The sequence below is a fragment of the Manis javanica genome, chromosome 3 (assembly GCF_040802235.1).
Source record: "Manis javanica isolate MJ-LG chromosome 3, MJ_LKY, whole genome shotgun sequence".
NCBI classification, from domain to species: Eukaryota; Metazoa; Chordata; class Mammalia; order Pholidota; family Manidae; genus Manis; species Manis javanica.
This window is the reverse complement of record NC_133158.1, coordinates 92,641,898-92,661,594: the sequence shown is the minus strand read 5'-3', so window position 1 is coordinate 92,661,594 and position 19,697 is coordinate 92,641,898. Positions and strand designations below refer to the sequence as shown.

Below are 19,697 nucleotides of genomic sequence, written 5' to 3'. Positions count from 1 at the left end.
AAATTTTCTTTTAGACAAAATTTAGACTGCCTATAGGAAGCAGAATAATTAAATGTACTTTATTTTTCTGCCCAACCAGTGGAGCAGGTGCTAATGTGCTGTGAAATTATAAAAAAATATTAAAAAGTTACCTATAACAAGAAAAATAATACATTTAAAGCATACTGAATCAACAGTTTGGCATTATACTATCGGTTTCCTGGTTGTTTCCATGAAGACAGGGTTTGGGTTTGTGTCACTGCAGTCCAGTATATGAAGACCTAGAACAATAACGTCTCACAAAGAAGATGTACCATAAATATTAGTCAAATAAGTAATCTAGACAGGAGCTATATATGCAATGACTGATACAAATGAGTTGTAGTTACCTTTGAAATGTAAGACTTTTTTCCTGACCAGACTAAAAGGAACAGTCTATAATCAATGAACACTTAAATTGATGAAAGTTCTCTCCTGTAGAGAAGTAATTAAGCTTACATATTTATCTACAATTTGGGAAACCATCAGTTCACATTACTTAAAATTGAAATGGGAATAATATCTTGATTTCTTATGGTCTTATTTCATTTTTCTTTTCTATGCCATCACTATTACAGGGCAAATTGAGAAGCCTAAAATAAAATGCATTTCTATTACATATTTAATCTCTTAACACAAAAAAAGAGACTCTTGTAATTAGCTTTCTAATAAGAGAACAGACACATTAAAATTTTATCTGAATAAAAATCACAGTTATTACTTACCAAGGTCTTTGATTCTTGGTAGTACATTGCATGTAAAATGTTTATAAGAAGCTACTTTTCCTTCATAGGAAGAAATTCCCACGTGAGATTCATAAATTCTTAGACTTCTTGGCTTCTTTGGTCTGGTTTGCTTCAACTACAGAATAAAAAATTACAAATACAATTAGGCTAGAAATGCAGGTATACCACTAACTGGTTAAGCAGGTTAAATGAAATGATAAATCAACTCAGCTAAATACTTTTGAACTATTTTCACATATAAAAGGCACTGGCTACATCCATTAAGTTTTCTTTTGGAAAAAAATACTTCTTAGGATCATGTTAATGACTATTTCTTAAAAGAGTAATTATGTAATGGCTTATGCCTTATCATTGAGTAAAGATGTATTTTGAGCCTAAGCCTCAGAAAAAACATAAAAGATGCAAAATCTATATATTTTTATTAAATGTGAATCATTTATCAACAAACTGTAATAACTTGATAAAAAGTGAGTTCAAAGATGTAACTCATCAATAACACAGCCTTAAAAATTACCCTAAATAATACATTCATGAGATGTTTTCCCTATTCTTTGTTCCTAAGAACACTGATCCTACTCCAAACCCATGACAATGAGAAATATCACATCACTGAAGAGTCTTTACTAAATCAGAAATTGTGCTTTAAAAACAGAATCAGTGTCCCTTATAGGTCAGTACATAGAGATTTAGTTTTCTTTTTCCCTCCTAACCTCAGAAATGCATAATAAAACAAAAAGTTACTTCTATATTTTATTGGCTACAGATGATGGATTCTGATATATGTATAACATATCAGGTACATTATAATGTAAAATATTAAACAAGCAGTATAGAGAGAAGTTAAACATTGCTATAAATAAAAGTTATAAAAGCAAAATTAATTTTCCTAGAAATATTGGAACAAGCATTTAAAAATTCCTTGTTCTCACTTTATATGGGTGCTCTGGATCCCAGTGTATCCAATCATAATTCACATTATCACCTTCACGAGTCACATACTTTGCCCATGGCGAAATACGATACAAGATCTCTCCACTTTTGCTCCTAATAACAACCTATAAAAGAGAATGAGATGCTATTGCTTTAAAATACTCTCAAAAAACTCTTAAAATAATGCAAAATATTTTATGATCACTGTTACACATAAGGAAAGAAAAGAATGATCTTAAGAATCCAATCTACCATTCAGGTGTGTGACCTTAAAGATTTTTAACTTTTATAAACCTTGCTTTCCTTATGAGCAATATATGATCCTTAAAGTCACTTCCAGCTTGAATATTTTATGATTATCTGGCAATTTCCCTCATTGCCAACCAACCAATACAGTGGTTAATTAAACATACAGTGGATAGTAAAAAGACAGTAATATTATTTGGAAACTATTGTCAATAAATCGATCAATGGGGAAAAAAATCCTACTCTATTAGAAAAAGTGATGAGTTATATCACTGTCTCTTTCATTTGCTTTTAACAGCAATTATAACATTTTCAAGAATTCAAGAGGAAAAGAAAATACAAGAAATTTGATTAATTATTGTATTCTCTCTCCCCTCCCCACACACAGACACTACCCTGAAAATATTTTCCACCTCTTCTCAACTTCTATATCTTATTCCAAATATGCTTTACCATATAAAACCAAACATTTTCTTCTTTAACCATCCATTCTTGTTTGCCAATAATATCCCTGTTGTTACTTGCCAATAATATCACTGTTGTCATTGCAATAAAAAATAAAAGAAATGCAAATCCACCATTTTAGACTTACTACTGAAAATGGATTTCAAATTTATCAGTATGAACCACATAAGCAGAGTTGCCAAGGATTGAAATGATAGCTTTTTAAAAAGCTTTTCTTTTTTTACATTGTCTTCTAAAAGCAGGTAATAATCAAAATTGTTCAGAATAGAAGCTATGTTATGCCCTCTGCATTGAGAAAATATATATTCTTCAGTCTCCTTTGACAAAGAAAAGCTCAAGTATGCACAATTCTTGGTAATTAAATATTTGTATAATGTTTTATAATTATAAAGTATATGACTTTCATAGCCATATCTTGCTTGATTCCAGAGAATTTTTATACTCCAAATATTAAATGAGATTAAGTGAATCGGCCAAAAGTTCTGAAGTCATCAAGAGGCAGAGCCAAAAGCTGAACACAGTTCTGACACTCACTTTCAAGCTTTTAACAGGTAACCACAGCACTTCCTTCATATACCAAGAAAGAATAAATTTTGATTTATGATGAATGAGTCAGGTGAGTGATGAAAAGGAATGTCTATATTGTGTGAAAACAGTTCTTTCTCCTTCACTATGCCTACTTATTGAAGCCAATGACAGCCAAGTGCTATTATTTAATAATTATCACAAAAACATGAAGGAATGTGATCAACCCTTTTCAGAAGTACTTTATCCCAAAAAGATGTATTCACTTAAACCACATGGATTTCTAGTATAAAGTATAACAGTGATATGTTCAAGAAAAGACCTTATTGCTCACTCATCAACTGAGAACAGGCTATGAGAAAACAAGATACTACAAATCAGTTTTTAATAAATAACCATTTGCCTAACTCATCTGTCTTTTCTCTTTTTTGTAAATGGCTCTATAACCCTTCCACAGGATGATCATAAACTAGCAATTATTTTTGAAGGTACCTGTTGGCAGAGAATATTTGAAAATTTAAGAATATGAAGGATCTCCTCATGTTGAATATAATTTCCACACTCTTAGGAATATTAATTTGTTTACCTTGATGTACATATGAATGTTTTCAGAAGCTACTGAGTGATGGGTACTGGAAGGAATAGTCCTATAATGGGTCTCTCACACTCCTACATTATTTTGGTGAATATGTTGAGAAAACAAGGCCCTGACTCTAATTTATTAACAGGAGCATTCTATATGAGTTGTGTTGTAGCAAGCCATTCTGAGAAATGAGATAATGTCAGTTATCTTGGAAATACAAAACAGATTTGCTTACTGCTTGCTATAAAAGAATGGATTCCCCAGGATAATATTCTTGAACTATGATGCAAACCGCTGTATGAGTAACCTTCTTCTAGACCATCACTCCTACGTCACCCCTATGTGACTTGGAAGACAAGGGGAACTAATGTTCATATTGCTTATCTTCATACTGCTTATTCATATGTGCTGTGAGTAATAAAATCATTTGTCTCTGACTCAGGAATCCCATGCTTTCTGCCAGAATCCATGGAACAGTAACAGGTAAAGTTATAATTTGAAGATAGGGTAAAATCAAATCCTATACCTGACAAAGGATTATTTAATCATTCACTGAATGACTTCAATACTTTTATTTCCAAAAGTTCTGTTTATTCCTTCCCTAACAGTCATTTCTATTTGTGTTGCTTCTTGGGATGGGGTCTTTTAATTTTCCAATTCCCTCCTTCTTCCTTAGTAACAGAATTATAGCCTGGGTGCCTGAATGATATGTAGAACAATGCTTCCCACCAAATCTGGGAGAGTTATATGTGATCATTACATAAATGGTAAATAAATGTATCTGATCTTTAGGCTCCTGAATTTTGGAGGGGTCTTTTTTACAGTAGTGTAGACTTTCCTAAACAATGCACTTTGCCAGAGTAACCACCTGAGCTTGCTTTTGATTTGCTGTTCCTAAACTGTCATGCTAAACAGCTAAGAGTATTATAATGAATCTAAATAAATTTAACTTGAGAGACACTCAAATAATAAATAATATAACCTTTTTGGACTAAACTTTGTTCACAAACTTTATTGGGGGGGCGTAAAGGGGAAAAAAAGGGTAGTTCAGATTTTTGCTCTCATGAGGTCAGATTCAGATGAAAGAGTATTTTAGATGATAAGACTTTATGTAATTTAAGTTGCAACCTCAAAACAGCCCAAGCTATATAGCAAACTGAAATGATAGAGCTAGTTTAATAGATCTTTTCATGATAATGAGTTTAAGAGCTAATGGGTTGAAGAGTTCATTTGATACTACCAAATTGAAAATATTAGATACTACTTATATTAGTGTATAAAATAGTATACAAGTTCTGAATAGCAATAGGCATTATGCATCTAAATATTTTTTAAAAGTGATTCTCAGTGACTCACCAATTCTAATTATAGAAGTGTGCTCTGTGGAAATTAATCAGAGATATGTCCAAAGGACTATATTCTTATCTATTAACCTTAGTGTTATTTTCATTAGCAAAAAGTGACTGAATAATGTACAGTTGTTAAAGACTATACTGTTGAATTACATTGAAGGTTTCAAGAACATTCTTTTAAGTTATAAAAAATAATGTACTGCATTTTTTTTTTTGTAATTGCATACAGACGTATAAAGTAGTTTAAGACAGAAAAAGTATTGACATGTTTGCCTATAGACAGAGAGGTTATTAGTAGCTTTGATCTTCCAGGTTTTTTTATTTCTATGTTGTTATTATTTCCTTTCATTTGTATAACTTCCATAATCAGAAGAAAAATATTTCAGTAAGAATTAAAAATAGATGAATCATATAATTACACACACATGTGTAGCTCTATACTACTCAAATTGCATATACTGTGTACATAAATATATTGACACAGTAATAAAAATGGAACTTTAAAAAATACATCAAATAAGTTTAAAGGAATATACTAATGAAAAGAATATCATGATGGATTTTTTATAGGGTAAATAGACACTTCTTAAAATTGTAACTTTTTATAACATGATAAAAATGTTATTAAACTCCTTTTTTAATAAGCCAAATTATCTCTTTGACTTTGGGGAGGTTACCACCAAAAGACATTTTAAATAAAGAAGTGAATAAAAGAAACCTCTGTGCAAAACTCAAATTGACTTAGTGAATTGTATGAAATCAAATCTTATTTAGAAATTTCATTTAGAACTCAAATATACAATATAAGAAATAGTTTGGTAAAACAGTGAGGACATAACAAAAGTGTGTTATGTGTTTTGTTCTGTGTGTGTGTGTGTGTGTGTGTGTGTATGTATGTATGTTCACTCATCCTAGGAATGTCTTTTGAAATATTTCTTGCCAAAGAATATTGTGCCTATGGACTGGAAAATTACTGAGATAGGATGCTCCTCAGGTGGCCAAAAATTTTATATAAAAACAGTGGATGTGTTCAGCTGGTTGGAGGTGTTACTGTCTATTGGAAAATGATATTGAATGTAACTCTAGGTTTCATGAGTAAATGTGTAGAAGACCAAGAGAAAAGGTGCAGATATTGAATAATCTAATTATTTCCCCAGATTATACTGGCAAAATCACAACTACAATGTATGAGGAAAATCTCTTCTTCAAAAAAAAATTGCTTAAACTAGGGTGAAAAATATATTAATAAAAATTACTATTTAATGGGATACAGGCCAAAGTAAATAACCAAGCAAAGCAATGTTATCTGTTCCTCTTTTAAATTACCTCTAATTTTTCAATACTTAGTATAATTGATATTATATATAAAATACTTATACAAATAAATGAGTGTATTATATATAAAATATATAATTGATGTATACATACACATATCAATTTACAATGAGTATAGTCATACACCAATGTACAATGCTAAATATCAGTATTATGCATATTTAAAACATCCTGAAAATGTATGTATTTATAAAGAGAGAGAAAGAAAAATACACACATACATACACACAGAACATATTGTAATTACTCTTCATTTTTGTAAGAGCATGGGACAAAAATAAAGGAGCAAAAATGTTAGAAAAAATAATCATTATTAAGTAGGAAAATAAGTGATATTCCAGAAGGGAATCTGATTGATTCTACCAATGATCAGAATCTTGAAGAAATAAGTGTGTGTTTTTAATATTTATAGAAAACACAGTATAAACATTATTGTAAATGTGTAAATATAATTATTAAAACTTTTAAATAGCTTAATATAATTTCAAAAGCTCTTAAGTCTCATTTTAATTCAGTTACTACTGATCTTTGTTTTAAAAAAAATAAGGACTTATGAGTATAAACTTTTGTCACAGTTTTGTTTGTTATTCTTGCTTGGACTAGCTTTAAGATTCAGTGAGATAACATAAGAAAGAATCACTCTGCCATTTTCGGAGGCTGAAAATGGCCTCTCAGGAGATGTCCTCATTGTACTCCCCAGAATCTGTGAATGCTACTCTAGATGGCAAAAAAATATGTCTTTGCTGATGTGATCAAAATAAGGAACTTAAAATGGAGAAATTGTCCAGATTACCCAGAAGGGCAATCACTTAGATTCTTATAAGAAGCTGTCTTCTGATATTTACACATCAAAAGAGGAGGGAAAAGCAATGCGATTAAGGAGACAGAGCCTGGAGTGATATGGACACTAGCCAACAAATGCCAGAGGCCACAAGAAACTCAACTGGCAGGGAACAGATTCTCCCACTGGCCTTCCAGGGGGAATGTGGTCCTGCCAGCACAACACACTGATTTCAGCTCGGTGGATAGAGTTTTAACTATTGGCATCAAAACTGTGAGAGAACAAATTTCTATTGTTTAAGCCACCAAATATGAGCAGCAGCCATAGGAAATCCAGTATACCCCTTAAGGAAAAATTGGAAATAATAACTTCTCTAAGAATAAAATGATATGTACTTATATTCAGTTAAACTTTGTCAGTGCCACAAAGGGTTAAAAATTAAAGCTATCCTAATGAGTACTCTCAGTAACACATTTGGTCTCTTATTAACCTTCTACTCCCAAAAAGTAGACACATACCAATGCATTTCAGTGGCCTTCACTAAACAAGATAAGTCTCCTTGACAATTCCCAGAGGAAAAGTAAACTCCTTCACAATAAACTTTTGCTAGGCTTCAGAACTGATAGGAAAGCCTTCAAAAAGTGAATCTGGAGGAGGGTGGAGCCAGGATGGCAGCATGAGTAGAGCAGCAGAAATCTCCTCCCAAAACCACATATATCTATGAAAATATAACAAAGGCAACTCTTCCTAAAATAGAGATCAGAGGACACAGGACAACATCCAGACCACATCCACACCTGCGAGAACCCAGCGCCTTGCAAAGGGGGTAAGATACAAGCCCCTGCCCGGCAGGTCCTGAGCACCCCTTCCCCCAGCTCCCTGTGGGAGTAGAGAGGACTGAGCGGAAAGGAGAAGGAGCCCAGGACTGCTGAGCACCCAGCCCCAGCCATCCGGACCAGAGCACAAACACAGTGCATGCGTGGGGCCCTGAATATGAGGGAAACAGGGCAGCAAGAACAGTGAGTGGGGACTGGAGGCCGGCGCTAGAGGACAAAAGAAAAGCGAGCGGCCGCCTTTATTTTTTGTTGCTGTTGTTGTAGATGTATTGTTTTGGCGAGCAATTTTGGAAGTCTTAAAGGGATAGGGACCCCAATAATAGGGAAACAGGGTAGCAAGCCAGTGAGCAGGTGTCCAAGGCTGGTGCCAGAGAATAAGGAAAAATGAGCGGCCATTATTTTTCTTTTTTTTTTTGTGGTCGCCGTTTTGTTTTGGAGGGTGCTTTTTTGGAAGTTCTAAAGGGGCAGGGCAGGACACTTAGTCCAGAGATAGGGAAGCCCGGGATCTCTGGGCACTCTAATCCCCTGGGCTTCAGGGAGCAAGGAGGCCCCTTACAGTGATAAATAGCCTCTCGGTCGCTCGCCATCCAACACAACTCCGCCACTTTGGAGCAGCAGCCAGAGTCAGGCCACGCCCACAGCGACAGCGGAGACAAACTCCATTGCAGCCAGGCAGGAAGCAGAAGCCCTGTCTGCACGCAGGTAGAGAGCACAAGCCACTAGAGGTCGCTATTCTCCCAGGAGAGGAAGGCAACAAACTAACAAGAAGGAAAGTTCTTCCAGCCGTCACTAGTCCCAGCTCTGCAAGCTATTCTTATCACCATAAAAAGACAAAATTACAGACAAACCAAGAACACAGAGACACAAGAGAAGGAGACAGACTAACAAGTCTTCCTGACAAAGAATTCAAAATAAAAATCATAAACATACTGACAGAGATGCAGAGAAATACACAAGAGCAATGGGATGAAGTCTGAAGGGAGATCACAGATGCCAGAAAGGAGATCACAGAAATGAAACAAACTCTGGAAGGATTTATAAGCAGAATGGATGAGATGCAAGAGGCCACTGATGGAACTGAAACCAGAGAACAGGAATGCATAGAAGCTGACATAGAGAGAGATAAAAGGATCTCCAGGAATGAAACAATATTAAGAGAACTGAGTGACCAATCCAAAACAAACAATATCTGTATTATAGAGGTACCAGAAGAAGAAGAGAAAGGAAAAGGGACAGAAAGTATCTTGGAAGAAATAATTGCTGAAAACTTCCCCCACTGGGGAAGGAAATAATCGAAAAGACCATGGAAATACACAGAACCCTCAACAGAAAAGATCCAAGGAGGACAACACCAAGACACATAATAATTAAAAGGGCAAAGATCAAGAACAAGGAAAGAGTTTTAAAGGCAGCTAGAGAGAAAAAGGTCACCTATAAAGGAAAACCCATCAGGCTAACATCAGACTTCTCGACAGAAATCCTACAGGCCAGAAGAGAATGGCATGATATATTTAATGCAATGAAACAGAAGGGCCTTGAATCAAGGATACTGTATCCAGCACGACTATCATTTAAATATGATGGCAGGATTAAACAATTTCCAGACAAGCAAAAGCTGAGGGAATTTGCTTCCCACAAACCACCTCTACAGGGTATCTTACAGGGACTGCTCTAGATGGGAGCACTCCTAGAAAGTGCACAGAACAAAACACCCAACATATGAAGAATGGAGGAGGAGGAGTAAGAAAGGAGAGAAATTAAGAATCATCAGACCGCATTTATAATAGCTAAACAAGTGAATTAAGTTAGACAGTAAAATAGTAAAGATGGAAACCCTGAACCTTTGGTAACCACAAACTTAAAGCCTGCAATGGCAATAAGTACATACCTTTCAATAATCACCCAAAATGTAAATGGACTGAATGCACCAATCAAAAGACACAGAGTGATAGAATGGATAAAAAAGCAAGACCCATCTATATGCTGCTTACAAGAAACTCACCTCAAACGCAAAGCCATGTACAGACTAAATGTCAAGGGATGGAAAAACATATTTCAGGCAAACAACAGCAAGAAGAAAGTAGGAGTTGCAGTACTAATATCACACAAAATAGACTTCAAAACAAAGAAAGTAACGAGATAAAGAAGGACACTACATAATGATAAAGGACTCAGTCCAACAAGAGGATATAACCATTCTAAATATATATGCACCCAACACAGGAGCACCAGCATATGTGAAACAAATACTAACAGAACTAAAGAGGGAAATAGACTGCAATGCATTCATTTTACGAGACTTCAACACACCACTCACCCCAAAAGATAGATCCACCGGGCAGAAAATAAGTAAGGACACGGAAGCACTGAACAACACAGTAGAGAGATGGACCTAATAGACATCTTATAGAACTCTACATACAAAAGCAACAGGATATACATTCTTCTCAAGTGCACATGGAAGATTCTCCAGAATAGAACACATACTAGCCCACAAAAACAGCCTCAGCAAAATCCAAAATACTGAAATTCTACCAGCCAATTTTTCAGACCACAAAGGTATAAAAGTAGAAATAAATTCTACAAAGAAAACAAAAAGGCTCACAAACACATGGAGGCTTAAAAACATGCTCCTAAATAATCAATGGATCAATGAACAAATTAAAATAGAGATCAAGGAATATATAGAAACAAATGACAACAACACAAAGCCCCCAACTTCTGTGGGACACAGCGAAAGCAGTCCTAAGAGGAAAGTATATAGGGATCCAGGCACACTTGAAGAAGGAAGAACAATCCCAAATGAATAGTCTAACATCACAATTATCGAAACTGGAAAAAGAAGGACAAATGAGGCCTAAAGTCAGCAGGAGGACATAATAAAGAACAGAGAAGAAATAAACAAAATTAAGAAGAATAGAACACTAGCAAAAATCAATGAAACCAAGAGCTGGTTCTTTGAGGAAATAAACAAAATAGATAAGCCTCTAGCAAAACTTATTAAAAGAAAAAGAGAATCAACACAAATCAACAGAATAAGAAATGAGAATGGAAAAATCACAACAGACTCCACAGAAATACGAAGAATTATTGAAGACTACTATGAAAACCTATATGCCAACAAGCTGGAAAACCTAGAAGAAATGGACAACTTCCTAGAAAAATACAACCTCCCAAGACTGACCAAAGAAGAAACACTAAAGTTAAATGAACCAATTAAGAGCAAAGAAATTGAAACGGTAATCAAAAACTACCCAAGAACAAAACACCCGGGCTGGATGGATTTACCTCAGAATATTATCAGACAAACAGAGAAGACATAATACCCATTCTCCTTAAAGTTTTCCAAAAAATAGAAGAGGAGGGAATACTCCCAAACTCATTCTATGAAGCCAACATCAATCTAATACCAAAATCAGGCAAAGACCCCACCAAAAAAGAAAATTATAGACCAATATCCCTGATGAATGTAGATGCAAAAATACTTAATAAAATATTAGCAAACTGAATTCAAAAGTATATCAAAAATATCATACATCATGACCAACTGGGATTCATCCCAGGGACGCAAGGATGGTACAACATTCGAAAATCCATCAACATCATCCACCACATCAACAAAAAAGAAAGACAAAAACCACATGATCATCTCCATAGATGCTGAAAAAGCATTTGACAAAATTCAACATCCATTCATGATAAAAACTCTCAGCAAAATGGGAATAGAGGGCAAGTTGCTCAACATAATAAAGGCCATATATCATAAACCCACAGCCAACATTTTACTGAACAGCGAGAAGCTGAAAGCTTTTCCTCTGAGATCGGGAACTAGACAGGGATGCCCACTCTCCCCACTGCTATTTAACATAGTAGTGGAGGTCCTAGCCATGGTAACCAGACAAAACAAAGAAATACAAGGAATCCACATTGGTAAAGAAGAAGATAAACTGTCACTATTTGCAGATAACATGATATTGTACATAAAAAACCCTAAAGACTCCACCCTAAAACTACTACACCTGATATGAGAATACAGCAAAGTTGCAGGATACAAAATTAACACACAGAAATCTGTAGCTTTCCTATACACTAACAAGGAACCAATAGAAAGAGAAATCAGTAAAACAATTCCATTCACAATTGCATGAAAAAGAATAAAATTCCTAGGAATAAACTTAACCAAAGAAGTGAAAGACTTATACTCTGAAAACTACAAGTCACTCTTAAGAGAAATTAAAGGGGACACTAACAAATGGAAACTCATCCCATGCTCATGGCTAGGAAGAATCAATATCATCAAAATGGCCTTCCTGCCCAAAGCAATATACAGATTTGATGCAACCCCTATCGAATTACCAGCAACACTCTTCAAATGAACAAGTGGGACTATATTAAGCTGAAAAGCTTCTGTATAGCAAAGGACAATATCAATAGAACAAAAAGGAACCCTACAGTATGGGAGAATATATTTGAAAATGGCAGATCTGATAAAGGCTTCACGTCCAGAATATATAAAGAACTCACACACCTCAAAAAACAAAATCAAGTAATCCAATTAAAAAATGGGCAGAGGAACTGAACAGACAGTTCTCCAAAAAAGAAATACAGATGGCCAACAGACACATGAAAAGATGCTCCACATCACTAATTATCTGAAAAATGCAAATTAAAACTACAATGAGGTATCACCTCACACAACTAAGGATGGCTGCCATCTAAAAGACAAACAACAACAAATGTTGGCGAGGTTGTGGAGAAAGGGGAACCCTCCTACACTGCTGGTGGGAATGTAAATTAGTTCAACCATTGTGGAAAGCAGTATGGAGGTTCATCAAAATGCTCAAAACAGACTTACCATTTGACCCAGGAATTCCACTCCTAGGAATTTACCCTAAGAACGCAGCAATCAAGTTTGAGAAAGACAGATGCACCCCTATGTTTATCGCAGCACTATTTACAATACCCAAGAATTGGAAGCAACCTAAATGTCCATCAATAGATGAATGGATAAAGAAGAGTGGTACATATACACAATGGAATACTACTCAGCCATAAGAAGAGGGCAATCCTACCATTTACAGCAACATGGATGGACCTGAGGGTATTATGCTCAGTGAAATAAGCCAAGCGGAGAAAGACAAATACCAAATGATTTCACTCATCTGTGGAGTATAACAACAAAGGAAAAACTGAAGGAACAAAACAGCAGCAGAATCACAGAACCCAAGAATGGACTAACAGTCACCAAAGGGAAAGGGACTGGGGAGGATGGGTGGGTAGGGAGGGAAAAGGGGGGGAGAAGAAGAGGGGTATTAAGGTTAGTGTGCATGCGGGGATGGGAGAAAGGGGAAGGCTGTACAAGACAGAGAAGACAAGTAGTGATTCTACAACATTTTGCTATGCTGATGGACAGTGACTGTAAAGGGGTTTATAGGGGGGACCTCGTATAGGGGAGAGCCTAGTAAACATAATATTCTTCATTGAAGTGTAGATTAAAGATAAGAAAAAAAATGAAAGAAAGAGAAGGGGGATTACTCCCTGGTAGGATAAAACTAACTGTAAATCAATGATTAATGCATGCTTTAAATATCCTTAATTTGGATCACTTAAAGGGTGTCAGATGATCGGCTATGGATGTATACTTTTCTGATAATATTCGTTTCTCTCAAAAAAAAAAAAAAGCAGTTCCTGTGTGGTGACCTCCAATGAGTTCTACACAATTGTATAAACAGTATATCAAAGTGTGGGCAAAGGGTCTGTTTGTGTTTATACAGAGGAACAAAGCCTAATTTGGGTACCCAGAAAATGAACTAAGATATGATATGAAGAACTTCCAACATCAGCACTCTCTGGAAGACACATACCAGAAGATGATCATCAAAAAACCTCAACAAAGATCCAGGCGATGCTGCAGTTGTAGCTGCATTCATTCCACCGGTTCCTGGACTTGCCATGGGAATGAAGAAGGAGATATCTAAGCTGGCCTGTGCATACAGTAAAACAACAAATCTGACTGGATCTATACTGTTGGAACTCAACCAAGAATTAGGAGAAGTGCAAGTTGTAGCGCTCCAAAATCTTACAACTACAGACTATCTACTGTTAAAAGAACATATGGGATGTGAACAGTTCCCAGGAATAGGTTGTTTTAATTTGTCTGATTTCTCTCAGACTGTTCAAGTTCAGTTGGACAATATCCACCATATCATAGATATGTTTTCACAAATGCCTAAGGTGCCTAACAGGTTTTCTTGGATTCACTGGAGATGGCTGGTAATTATAGATTTGCTTTGGTTATGTAACTGTACTCCTATTATGTTCATGTGTGTGTGCAATTTAATTAGTAGTTTAAAACCTATACATGCTTAAGTTACTCTACAAGAAGATATGTCAACGAAATAATCAATCTTCCCACGTTTTCTTCCATCTGCTACCTCTATAGCTTTTCTTCTTCCTTCCTAATTACAACCCTTAAATAGAATTCGTGCCTCATATCGAATTCACCGAGTATCATAACTCCTCCAAGTGGTAAAGATACCTCAAGACAAATGCTGGGCATAGAAGCCACAGGGCATAAACCTGCAAAGAAGTAAAAAGCTAACCTTTTCAAACAATATGGCTTCTCTCTCACTTACCAACTTTACATTTCCCTGTATGGCCCCGGAAGATGACTGGTTAGCCAGAGTTGGGTAAGATTCCTCAAGGGAGGAACAACCTAAGACAGACACAGTTGCAGGGGGGCCATCAGGTGAGAAATTGGGGATCAAGAGAAGTGAGGCTTAGAACCTCACCTCCCCCTGTTTTGAGAGAAATCTTCTGCATCCGTGGATGTATTATTGCCCTTGTCTAGCTTGGATTCACACATAGTCTACAGGCACACACCTGATAATCTACATTTGCTCTCTTACAACACTAAACTATGTTTTCTACCTTTATCTTGGTTCTACCTACCACTTCAGCATTTTATTAAAAATAATATTAATAATAATAAAGGGAGAAATGTGGGATTCACATAAAGATCAAGTATAAAAATCAAACGAATATTCATATTTGGCCTGATTGTTTATAGTTCATAATGAATGATCAAAACCGAAAGTTTTTGTGATGACTGCCCTTGTACTGTTCACCATGTAAGAACTTATTCACTATGTAAGAATTTGTTCACCATGTAAGAACTTGTTCATTATGCTTCAGAAGATTGGAGACTGATGAGAATTAGGCTGGGGGTGGATTAATGATTGTGCATTGAGCATTGACTCCCCTATACAGAATTTTATTGTTGTTAACAATCATTTGATCAATAAATATGAGAGATGCCCTCTCAAAAAAAAAAATCAATTGACTATAGAAATTCATAGGCTTATTTCTTGATTCTCATTTCCATTCCATTTTTTGATCTGTATGTCTATTCTTGTGTCAGTACCCCACTGTCTTGATTATTGTTGCTTTGTAGTAAGTGTTGAAATTGGGAAGTGAATCCACGTATTTTTTTTTTTCAAAACTATTTTGGCTTTTCTGGGTTGCTTACAGTCCCATATGAATTATAGAATCATCTTGTCAATTTGTATAAAGAAGTTAGCTGGGATTCTGATGGAAACATATTTAATCTGTTTGGATTAGTATCACCATCGGCAATCACCTCTTTGGATCAGATCACCATCAGATCAGTTGGGAAAGTAGCACTGTCTTAAGAATATTAAATCTGGTGATCTATCAACATGGGATGCTTTTCTACTTATTAAGACCTTCTTTATCCTCTTTCAACATTTTTTTATAGTTTTCAGAGCATAAATTTTTCCCTTAATTTGTTAAATATATTTTCATATTTTATTCTCTGTGACAATTTAGTAAATGAAATTGTTTTCATAATTTCATTGTTGAATTGTTCATTGCAATTGCACAGAAATAAAATTTATTTTTGTAAATTGAAAAAAAAAGTGAATCTGCAATATGCAGTGTTTATCCCTAGCATATTCCCACATAATTACTTTCAGAGATTGAACAAAAAGCCACTCTTTACATAATGCAAATAAAAGCTCTAATTTGCCATAAGGAAAAATATAGAAGGCTATTTTTTTTACAGATTCCCAATATATTTGCTTCATTAAACAGAGATGATATTATTTAAATAAACAGATAATCAGTTGGCAAAAAATAGTAATAATAATAATCCTTATTGAAGAAATTTCATTCTGATTTTTCTAATTAGGAATATCAGAAATATCAAATAGTAAAAGGTATATTTCATTGTGAACTTTACATGTCAATTAATGAGGGAAGAGAACCGAGACACCAATACATGTATCAAGGCAGTTTTCTAATAATAAGGTCCTGATACGTGAATGACCACTTTGTGAATAACTTTCATAAAACTATATATAATTGATTGGTAAAAATCTGTAAATAAGGGTTATACACAGCTATCATTTATATTACCATTATTTATAATATATAATATGATATATAATATTGACCCTGATGTGGATACCAAATAAAAAAAAATACTGTTATTTGAAATTTTAAAAATTTTCTGTTAATTTTTTCTGGATACTAAAGTTCATACATTTTAGAGATCGCCATATTTTATTTCATAATTTTCAATTATAAAATCATTATAAAAAATTATCATATCCTTCAAAGACCTGAATGTAAGTCATGAAACCATAAAACTCATAGAAGAAAACCTAGGAAAAATCTCTTGAATATAAACATGAGCAACTTTTTCCTGACCACATTTCCTCCAGCAAGGGAAACAAAATAAAATATAAACACATGGGACTACATCAAATTAAAAGCTTCTGTATAGCAAAGGACACCAATAGCAGAACAAAAAGGCATCCTGCAGTATGGGAGAATATATTTGCAAATGACTTATCTGATAAGGGGTTAACATCCAAGATATACAAAGAACTTACATGCCTCAACACCCAAAAAAAAAATAACCCGATTAAAAATGGGCAGAGGATCTGAACAGAAACTTCTCTAAAGAAGAAATTCGAATGGCCAGCAGGCACATGAAAAGATGCTCCCCACTGCTAATCATCAGGGAAATACAAATAAAACTGCAGTATCACCTCACACCCATTAGGATGGGGAAAATCCAAAAGACAAACAGCAACAAATCCAGGTGAGAATATGGAGAAAGGGGAACTCTCCTGCACAGTTGGTGGGAATGGAAATTAGTTCAACCATTGTGGAAAGCAATATGGAGGTTCCTCAAATACTAAAAATAGAAATACCATTTGACCCAGGAATTCCACTCCTAGGAATTTAACCATTGAGAACAAGATCCCAGATTCAAAAAGACATATGCACCCCTATGTTTATCGCAGCACTATTTACAATAGCCAAGACATGGAAGCAGCCTAAGTGTCCATCAGTAGATGAACAGATAAAGAAGATGTAGTACATAAAACACAATGGAATATTATTCATCCATAAGAAGAAAACAAATCCCACCATTTGCAACAACATGGATGGAGCTAGAGGGTATTATGCTCAGTTATATAAGTGAGCTGGAAAAAGACAAGTAACAAATGATTTCACTCATCTGTGGAGTGTAACAACAAAGCAAAAATGAAGGAATAAAACAGCAACCAACTCACAAACTCCAAGTGACTAGCAGTACCAGAGATAAGGGATAGGGGAGGATAGGTGGGAAGGGAAGGAGAAGGGGATTAAGGGGCACTATAATCTGCAATTACAATATAGGTAGGTCATGGGAAAGGCAGTACAGCAGAGAAACTCTATAGCATCTTACTAAGCTGATAGACAGCGACTGTAATGGGGGAGGGGTGAGAACTTGATAATATGGGTGAATGTTGAAACCACAATGTTGTTTATCTGACACCTTCATAAGATTGTATATCAATGATTTTTTAATAAAAACAATTTTCATATCCCTGTAATGCCCTTTATATTTCCAATGTTCAGGAATTGCCATTAGCGGGAAAGACATCAAATGATTAGATTAAGTCCCTTGAGCTCTTATGTTACACTATACAAAAGAAAAGAAGTGGCAATATCCTTCTAGTAGATTAACTAAGAAAATAAAGCAATCAACTGAACTTCAAAAGCAATAAACTATTGATAACTTTTCAGATTTCTATCACTTTAGCTTTGTATGGGATTTCTTATTTTAAAATATGGCAACACAATTCAGTTTCTTTTTTTATTTGTCTTATTAAGAAATAAGAAATCTTTCTAAGATTGAATCCAGTAACACTGGCTTGAGTAGAAATAGTTAAAGGATTTCTCTCATAAAAATGAAGCCATTAATAAAAAAAACTTCCCTTGAAAAAAAAGAGTAAGCATACTAGCTATGAAAAATAAATCTGTAATGTGACATAAATGAGTATTAGATCAAACTCTACCAAACTTTTGCATAAAAGACACTAATGTACAGAAAAAAAAAAGACTCTTTTTGAGGTAAAACACTCATAGTTTCTTTGGTTCTGATTTAACACCAACTGTAGAATTACAGAGATAAAAACATTCATTCATATGGAACAAAAGAAATTGTGAAATACTGTGGGGAAAAAATGTTGTGAATAAGAAATAAATGAAGATCAGTAGTTGCTTCTTAAGAAAGCAGGTCCTGAGAGGGCGGAGCCAACATGGCGGCGTGAGTAGGACAGTGGGAATCTCCTCACAAAAACATATATTTTTGAAAATACAACAAATACAACTAATCCTAAAAGAGAGACCAGAAGACACAGGACACCAGCCAAACTACATCCACATGTGCGAGAGCCCACCGCCTGGTGAAAGGGGTAAGATACAACTGCTGGCCCGGCAGGACCAGAACATGCTTCCCCCCAGCTCCGGGCGGGAGGGAGAGGGAGCCCGGGATTGCTAACCACCGAGCCCCAGCCTCCCGCACCAGAGCACAGACACAGCGCATGTGTGGAGGGCTGGAAACTAGGGAAACAAGGCAAGACCTCAGAGTGGGTTCTGAAGCTGATGCCCCTGTGACAAAGAAAAGCGAGTGCTTTTTGAAAGTCTTCAAGGGACAGGGACATAACAGCTGGACGGATACAACACAGGTCACAGCCCAGTGGCTGGAAATTACAGGGAAAATGGGGCGCACTAACCCCCTGGGCAACAGCTCTGAGACACCTCATGGAGGTAAACATCCAAACAGCCCCGCTGTCCATTACCCCTCCAGGCGCTGCGAAAGCAGAGAAGCAGCCTAAGGCAGACCACGCCCACAGAAAGGGAAATTTCTCCATACCGGCTGGGCAAGACACAAAGACCCAGTCTACATGCAATTACCCAACACCAGCCACTAGGGGTCGCAGTTGTTCCAGTAAAGAAAGGCCAGTAGCAAGTGAAAGGTTTGGCCCTCCCAGCTGACAGTCAATAGCACCTGTCAACATGAAAAGGCAAAAAAATATGATCCAGACAAGACTAGCCCAGACAGCTTCAGCATCTGCTACATCTTCCCCTGAGAAGGAACTTGGGGAGATAGATTTAACCAGTCTTCCTGAAAAAGAATTCAACACAAAAGTCATAAACATGCTGATGGACTTGCAGAGAAATATGCAAGAACTAAGGAAGGAGAATACAGAAATAAAACAAACTCTGGAAGGACTTCAAAACAGAATGGATGAGATGCAAGAGACCATTAATGGACTAGAAAACAGAGAACAGGACTGCAGAGAGGCTGATGCAGAGAGAGAGAAAAGGATCTCCGGGAATGAAAGAATTCTAAGAGAGCTAAGTGACCAATTGAAATGTAACAACATCCTCATTATAGGGGTACCAGAAGAAGAAGAGGGAGAAAAAGGGATAGAAAGTGTCTCTGAAGAAATAATTGCCGAAAACATCCCCAAACTAGGGGAAGAAATGGCCTCTCAGACCACAGAGGTACACAGAACT

General features: G+C 35.7%; 1 protein-coding gene across 3 annotated transcripts in view; it reads right to left on the bottom strand.

The window, feature by feature from the left end:
• Positions 1-19,697, bottom strand: part of GBE1 (1,4-alpha-glucan branching enzyme 1) — a 269,204-nt gene that overhangs the window by 127,272 nt on the left and 122,235 nt on the right. For all 3 annotated transcript variants that reach the window (XM_037001651.2, XM_037001652.2, XM_073231803.1), the window contains exons 4-5: positions 1,694-1,819; positions 744-879 (exon numbers count right to left, since the gene is read on the bottom strand). In XM_037001651.2, the coding sequence (XP_036857546.1) occupies positions 744-879; positions 1,694-1,819 (262 nt within the window). The remainder of the gene's footprint in view (positions 1-743; positions 880-1,693; positions 1,820-19,697) is intronic.